Source organism: Halichoerus grypus, chromosome 11 (assembly GCF_964656455.1).
Source record: "Halichoerus grypus chromosome 11, mHalGry1.hap1.1, whole genome shotgun sequence".
NCBI lineage: Eukaryota > Metazoa > Chordata > Mammalia > Carnivora > Phocidae > Halichoerus > Halichoerus grypus.
In genome coordinates, this window is record NC_135722.1 from 10,101,036 (window position 1) to 10,108,897 (window position 7,862).

Below are 7,862 nucleotides of genomic sequence, written 5' to 3' on the forward strand. Positions count from 1 at the left end.
AGAATCTCAAGCAGACTCCCTGCTGAGCACAGAGCTCCACACAGGACTCCATCCCACGACCTGAGATGAAGACCTGAGTGGAAATCAAGAGTTGGATGGATGCTCAACCGACTGAGCCACACAGGTGCCCCACCTTTCGGGTGCTTTGTAGCTACATGTGGCTAGTGGCTGCCGTATTAGGCAGCAGAGATGTAGAGCCTGTTGGGTTAAGGGTGGGCATCTTGGGTTTTTGGTAGTGTCTTACCTTGGCCTTGACTGTTTCCACAGCAGATAGGGAGGCTGAGAGTGTGGAGTGGAGGGGTAGTGGGTGTAGCCAATAGCACATGGAACATTTGGCCCCATTTTCACTCCACTGTTAGGCTGGGCTTAACAAAGATGGGGGGCTCTGGGCACCCTTGACCCTGCCGATGGGAGGTGTGGTAGCCAATGTAATTGTCATGCAGAATTCTTGGAGGGCGCCCCTTTGGAGTTCGGGTTCTTTACAACCCTGAGAAATCATGGCTTGATACATTCTGCCCAGGAGTTCCTGTGTGTGCAGAAGCCATGGGTGGGACCACCAGGATCCTGAAGGGTCTGCCAGGGCAGGCTTCTCCGGGGGGTTGAGTCTGTCTTCTTCTGACTGGTATCTGTGGGTCTGTCTGCTGATTGTAAAGCATCTTCGTTGGTTTGGAGGTGTGGTCATAACTGAAGAAACATTGCAGAGGAGAAGACAGAAAGGGGGAAAAAACCCTTTGGTGGAGGGGTGGCCACAGACTCGTGCTTGAAGAGTCCTTTAGCTGTTTGACAGTGTTTCTGTCGGAATTTCCATTCCATTTGCTCTACTCAGTGGGTTCACGTCAGAATGTTCTGGGACCGTATATTTTGAGAAGGGTTCAGAAAAGACAGTTCATTTGGAGGTGATCTTGTTCCTTTCTGATCAGGAAACTGGAGATGGATCTTCTTTTTTCGGAAATATTTCTGTAGGTCAGTTATCCTTCAGTCACAAGAAGACCATCTTTTGTCGTGTCCTCAGTATTGCGCCACTAGTATTTTTTACACGGACTCATTTTTTATGTAAAGGGAAACTGTGTTACCGGTTTGATGTGCTTGCTCTGTTTTCATGTTTCGTAAATACGTAATACCAAAATAAAAAAACATTCACGCAAGTACCACGGCAAACCATGTCACATCCCATGCTGCACTTCGGGAAATGGTGCTGCAGATGGAGGAGGGAGGAGACTCACAGCGGTCAGTCCGAGAGGATTTGGGCCCTGGGATTGAGAGAGATGAGATGTCCTTCCCAGGTGCGGCTTTATGAGTGGACAACAGAAAAGGAGCTTCGCACCGAGTGCAATCACTACAACAACATCATGGCCCTCTACCTGAAGACCAAGGGCGACTTCATCCTGGTGGGCGACCTGATGCGCTCAGTGCTGCTGCTTGCCTACAAGCCCATGGAGGGGAACTTTGAAGAGGTAGTTGGGGGGACGGGGGCAGACTTCTCACTTAGGACGTGGCCCCTGCAAGTGTTTCTCTGGTGGTGAGGGGTAATCAAGCCCGGGGGGCGGGGGGCAGAAGGTTTTTCCTGGAGCATACATTCTGCATTGATGAGGTGTTTTCAGAGACCTCCTCCCCCCAACTTGAATCTGAGTAGGCTCCATTTCTGGGCAACTGCAACCAAATGGGATGTGTTGGCCGGAAATCGGGGGTAGAATCCCCGTAGAGTGGCGGTTGTGAAACACGGGGCTGCATCTTCTGCGGGGCAGGCTCTCAGCTTCCGGCCAGAGACCAGTCCCAGACCTGGCTTCTGGGCAACTGCTGATTATATTTTCTTGTTGTACCTTATCTATTTTAAGATTGCTCGAGACTTTAATCCTAACTGGATGAGTGCGGTGGAAATCTTGGATGATGACAATTTCCTGGGGGCTGAAAATGCCTTTAACTTGTTTGTGTGTCAGAAGGATAGGTGAGTGGCCGGCTTGGGCGGGGCGGGCCCCCAGGTCTGGTGATGAGGACGTCGGGTGCCCTCGCAGGCATAGGTGCTCTTCCTCGCGGAGGTAGAGTTCTTTCACGAGGGAAAGAGGCCGCAACAGTCAGCTTCTCAGACCGCCTCTGCCACTGTGGGCTCACCAGGGAGGCTGAGCACGGGGTTTCCGCCGCATGGGGTCCTCGCCGGGGCCCCGTGGTGGGGACAGGAGGTGCGGGCAGTGAGTTTCACACACTGCCTTTCAGCGCTGCCACCACCGACGAGGAGCGGCAACACCTCCAGGAGGTCGGTCTCTTCCACCTGGGCGAGTTCGTCAACGTCTTTTGCCACGGCTCCCTGGTCATGCAGAATCTGGGCGAGACGTCCACCCCCACACAGGGCTCGGTGCTCTTCGGCACAGTCAATGGCATGATCGGTAAGGCTCGCCGCTGCAGGGTGCCCTCCCACGCAGGCCCCTTTCCTCAGAGCAGCATTCTGAGGGACAGGGGCGAGCAGCTGGATGCCGCCTCGGAGTTGACTGGCAGAGGTGCCACAAGCTCGTCCCGCCTCGCGCCGCTTCCCCGGGCTGCCCTTGGTAGAGGTGGCTCGCTGTGGGCTCCGCGCTCTGCGGCTCTCTGCAGCTCCCGGCTCCCTTTGCTGCTTCAGGGCTGGTGACCTCACTGTCAGAGAGCTGGTACAACCTCCTGCTGGACATGCAGAATCGACTCAATAAAGTCATCAAGAGTGTGGGCAAGATCGAGCACTCCTTATATCCTTCCCAGAGGCATGTCCCAGCACAGGTAGACCGCCGCGTTACCCTAAGCTGCCCCTGGAAACTACGGTCCGTTTAGGAAATGTTTTGACTAGCTTCCTGTGGGGAACAGGCTTTTGTCCTGTTTTTTAAATATACTTTTTCTCATGGAAAAATTCAAACACGCTGGTAGAGAGAATCGTATAGTGAATCCCCATGTACCGTCACTGAGCTTACCTGGTTCATCTTGGAAAGGTTCTTGAAATATGTCTGCCTGTGGTCTTTCTGGCCTTACACGTCAAACGGGAAGTGTAGATGACCACGTTAGGAACATCCTTTTGGAGATCTTGTTGGGGACAGCAGTGTCTGAGAACCCTTGTGAGAAAGGCTAGTGGAAGAAGAGGGGAAAAGTGAAGAAGCCGGAAAATCCAGAAGCCCAGGGATCAGCCCCCCGACCCGGGACACCCAGGATCCAAGTATTGCTGGACATTTGCTTGTTCCAGGAGATGGAAAGGGTCCTCCCCAAGCAGGAGGTGGGAGGGCTCCTGCTCTCGCCTGGGAGGGAGGCGATGGGCTGATGTGTTGGCTCTGGTCCCACAAAGCCTCAGTTTATTCACCTGTGAAGGTCAAGGCTAGACTCAGGAGCATGGTTCTTCCTAGGCGTGCACATCTGACTACCTGGAGCACTTGTAGAAAATGTCCATATACGTTCAGGCTCTACGCCAATAAGGAGGGTCTGATCTGTAGTTTTAAAAACATTGTCTTGAAGATCACCCCAGTTGAAAATCATTAGATTGGATAATAATTCTGCCTAATGTCTTTCAGTTCCAAAGCTGTCCAAAAAGCAATGTGATTTTTAGTTGAAAATGTTTCCTGTTCTCATCCTGATGATTGCTTTATTTTTTTTTTAAAGATTTGATTTATTTGACAGAGAGAGACACAGTGAGGGAGCACAAGCAGGGGGAGTGGAAGAGGGAGAAGCAGGCTTCCCATGGAGCAGGGAGCCCGATGTGGGGCTCGATCCCAGGACCCTGGGATCATGACCTGAGCCGAAGGCAGATGCTTAACGACTGAGCCACCCAGGTGCCCCTGATGATTGCTTTAGACTGTGGTCTGTGCAGAGGTGGGGGTGACCGAGAGTAAGGCTGTTTGCAGATACCGCACATTCCTTAACTCACCTGTCCACCTGGAGATCTTTTCATACTGAGCGAAAGACAGAACCAGCCACGGGCTTCATCGATGGAGACTTGATCGAGAGTTTCCTGGACATCAGCCGGCCCAAGATGCAGGAGGTTGTGGCAAACCTACAGGTGAGCTCTGCGATGTTTGGCCCTGGGCTGGAGAGCGTCGGAGCGCCGGGTGCCGCCGCCTCGATCCCCAAGTGCAGATGGCCCTTCCCCCGTGGGAAAGTGGAGTCTGAGGGCAGGGGATGTAGCTGAGGGGCATGGCACAGTACTAGGAACAACCCCCCGTGTGACTGCTGCAGCAGCGAGGGCGTGTTCGGGCACGTGAGGGATCTCTGGCAACGCACAGACGGGAGGCACAGGGATCAGGTCAGGATCCTGCAGGGCAGAGAAGTTTCCACAGTGTGGAGTTTTGGGGTGTTGCTCCCTGGAGATGGTACCTCTGGGGAACATCCTGGAAGGGGGGGGAGAAATACATGCCAGATGGTGGCCTCTGAACCAGCTTTGCCATCAGTAGACCTTGCTGACTTGTGGCTTTCAGGAGAGGGGTGTGGGTTTCTGATGAGACCTTCCTCCTTGCCATGGCAGTAGTGGGGCCAGGTGCCCTCTTGCTGTGATTGTCCCCTTCCCCCCCGGGAAGGAGAGTGCCCTTGTGGCCCTCACAGCCCTCCCCTTTCCTCCTTGCAGTATGATGATGGCAGCGGGATGAAGCGAGAGGCCACGGCAGATGACCTGATCAAGGTTGTGGAGGAGCTGACGCGGATCCATTAGCCCAGGGCTGGGAGCCCCTTTCCCAGGCCCTCCCCGAAGGCTTTGCTCTCCTGCCCTGCTCCCCTCCCCCACCATTGTCTTCTCAGCCGTGGGAAGCCTTTCCCTAAGCCAGCTGTCCCAGAAGCCACAGTCTACCTGTGTGGAAATGGGGATTTCTTTGAACTAAAACCAGTTCACTGGAGACCTGGGAATGGGGTGAAGGTGGAATATTTTCTCCCTGGATTTTACCAGTCCCAGAGGATTCCAACCATCACTTTGGACACCAAGGATTGATTGGTGTTGCCAGTTGTCCTCCTTCCAGGGAGGGATTTTGCAGCTCTTGGGCTGAAAGGAAGCTCTGTGCGTGTGCTGTGTGTGTGTGTGTGTGTGTGTGTGTGTGTCGCGCGCACGCGCGTGTGTCTCTCACACTCATGCGTTGTCCTCTGCTATCTTTTTATTTAGGTTGGGGGTGCGGGGATGCTGTGGGTAGGGGGGAAGAGGGGCGGGATGGGTTCATTGTCTCTGAAGTGAGAGCTTCCTTTTGCTTTCTCTGTTGCCTGAGAGCTTTGGGTCTGGAGGCCTGACCACCAGGCCATGAGCTGCCCGAGTCTGAAACCTGGAGATGGTGGGTGATACCCAAGCCGCCATAGCCTTTTTATCTCTGGGGAGCTGCCTTCTTCAGAGGGAAGGAGGTGGGGGGCCGTGAATTGGTTGTTAGTTTCTGAGTTTTACCAAATAAAGTAGAATCTAAGAAGAAAGATCCATTTGCCTCCGCTTTCCTTCCTGCTCCCCAGCTTCCCAGCATCCCAGTCACACGACGCCCAGTCCAGGCACAGTTGTCTCCCTCCTTAGGGCAGCGGCTGCTGCCACAGCTCCTCTCAAGTAGTGAAATGAACTCTGTGTCTTTCCTTTGCCATGCGGTCATTTTTGGTGGGATCCCAAGGATAACAGGTGTCAGGTTTTCAAAATTCAGTGGTCTTTGGGTGCTCTTGACTCTGTAGCCACCATGTGATTCCCAGTTGTCTCTGTTAGTAACCTGCTGAGCCTGGGAGTTGCTTGGGCTGCCTTTCCTGATGTCATTTTAGCTGTGTGCACAGCGCCCGGCCAGCTAGCCCCCGGGGCGCTGCTCCTTGGCCAGGGCAAGTGGCTCCTCATGCACCTCCCAGCTTCCTGTTGCCACATGCCCTTTGGAGGCTGATTTTATTTCCTCTGGTTTAATCAAGTAAACCTTTGGCGCCTTTGGTTTGAAAATTCAGGAGTAGGACACATTTGGGGTTCACCCTTCTGTCCAGCAAACAGAGCCTGTCTTCTTTCAGCTCAGTGGGTCAGAGTGCCTGGGCCCACATTTCCACCAGTGATCCAGTGGGAATAAAGGCTGCTCTGTCCCAACAGTGGGGAATAGGGTTGATCCTAGGCATATTGGCAGGCTCCTTTAAGACCAGCCTTTGATACAGTGTCAGGAAAATTGTGGTTTCAAGTTCAAACTGTGGTTTTGAGAGATTCTAGCTTAAAAGAGAAAGGGCAAGGAAGCATCTCTACTTTGGGGGTCTTCTGGAGTCAGTTTCCTTCCTTGGAGGCATTCCTTGTGTTTCATTACTGTTCTTTTCCCCTTCTTCTTCTGGGATTTCTGAGGGTGGGGGATAAGGGTCCTAAAGGGAAAAAATCATCAGCATCTCTCAAAAACCACAGTTTGAACTTGAAACTCAACACTGTGATTTGAATTCTTCAAGTCATGGTTTGAATTGAAAAGGCCTGCCCCCATGCCAGAGACGAGCTTTAATGGGGCAAGCAAGCAACGGTCTCCAGATGGTGATTGTTTTAAAATGTTAATCCTGGATGGAGGATTGCCTATAAGGTGCTAAGATCAGAAAGAGAAGGTGGTGGGATGAATATTCTGGTGCTTTTTCGTGGTCTGACCTGCACCATGGAGACCTGCTACATGGAGTAGAAGGTTATTACCAGTGGCTTCAGTCTTGACTTTGGGAGCCTTGGAGTCCTTGCAGTTTTTTTGTTTGTTTGTTTTCTATAACATTGGGTATATTCACTCAGGATTGAATTCCAGCAATCCTTTGGAAACTGACACAGTCCTGCTGCCACACTCCCACATCCCCTCTTAAAAACCATTAATCACCTCTCCAGGGGTGAAAGGTTGCCCTTGGAGCTTTGCTGCAGCCAGCTGGAATGGCTCCTTTCCATGTAGGCGCTGATGAGCCACTCACTCCAGGCCTCTGCACGAATGGACCTTTGGGAGAATAATAGAAACACTGACTCATCACATGACCATTTGGAAGGGTCACAAGCCAGAGGCTGCCTTTCTGCAGCCAACAACAACTTGGATCCTCCACCCTCAGTGGAGGGTCCCTTTTGTTACGGAGAAGCCACAGGCCACAGAAGTGGGGAGGAAACACGGAGGAGCTGTAACCAGGGGATAAACCAGTCCTTGAAGATGAACAATATTAAGTTAGAATCTCTCAGACCTCAAACTTTGAGAAGCCTCAAGGTCTAACAAAAGGCAAAAAGGAGCAAACACCAAGGGAAAGAAGCAAACATTTTAAGAGGAGCAAGGTGAATGCCATTAAGTCAAAAGGAACCATCAGGGGAAAGAAGGAAATGCCAGGGGCTATTTAGAGAGGTGTTTCTTTTGAAATTCACCAGTAGGAATTTGCTAAGTCTTAAATATCCTGAGTTTGTCTTGAGGGAAAATGAGGATTTTCTTCAAGGACAAAGTTGCATCTCAACTATGCCCGCTGCTCACTGACCAGTCTGGAGCGAACCCTGCCGTAGTTCCCGGTGAGCCTGAGGCAGGGATGGGGTTGTTGGGGGGGGGGGAAGAGTAGCGGAGTTCAGGGAGGAGGTAGGCGGGGTGTGCCGGAGTGTGGGAGAGGATTGCCATGAGGAGGGACAGGTGTGTAAAAGGGAATTTTTGTCCAGTGTAATTGTGTTGAGCATTTGTGGGGGGCTTCTAGTATCAGGAAGGAGCACCTGTTTGACATTGAGTGGTGGCCTAGGTAGCAAAGATAAAGGGCAGTGGTGTGGTAGGTTTTGTGGGCTCAAGTGAAGGAAGGGCTTTGTGTTTATCCCTATTCTTGAATAAATCAGGGCTAGATTCTCAACAATCTGGACACGGAAACACTTTTTTTTGGATAAAGATTTTATTTATTTGTTAGAGAGCGCACAAGCTGGGGAGGAGAGGGAGAAACAGGTTCCCCACTGAGCTGGGAGCCCGATGCGG

The 7,862-nt window shown here is 52.1% G+C and overlaps 1 protein-coding gene across 1 annotated transcript in view; it reads left to right on the top strand.

Moving 5' to 3' along the window:
• Positions 1-5,388, top strand: part of DDB1 (damage specific DNA binding protein 1) — a 29,700-nt gene extending 24,312 nt beyond the window's left edge. The window contains exons 22-27 of the mRNA XM_036097912.2: positions 1,284-1,454; positions 1,836-1,945; positions 2,212-2,381; positions 2,612-2,714; positions 3,883-4,006; positions 4,568-5,388. Coding sequence (XP_035953805.1) covers positions 1,284-1,454; positions 1,836-1,945; positions 2,212-2,381; positions 2,612-2,714; positions 3,883-4,006; positions 4,568-4,651 — 762 coding nt within the window. The 3' untranslated portion in view covers positions 4,652-5,388. The remainder of the gene's footprint in view (positions 1-1,283; positions 1,455-1,835; positions 1,946-2,211; positions 2,382-2,611; positions 2,715-3,882; positions 4,007-4,567) is intronic.
• The last annotated feature ends 2,474 nt before the right edge of the window (positions 5,389-7,862 follow it).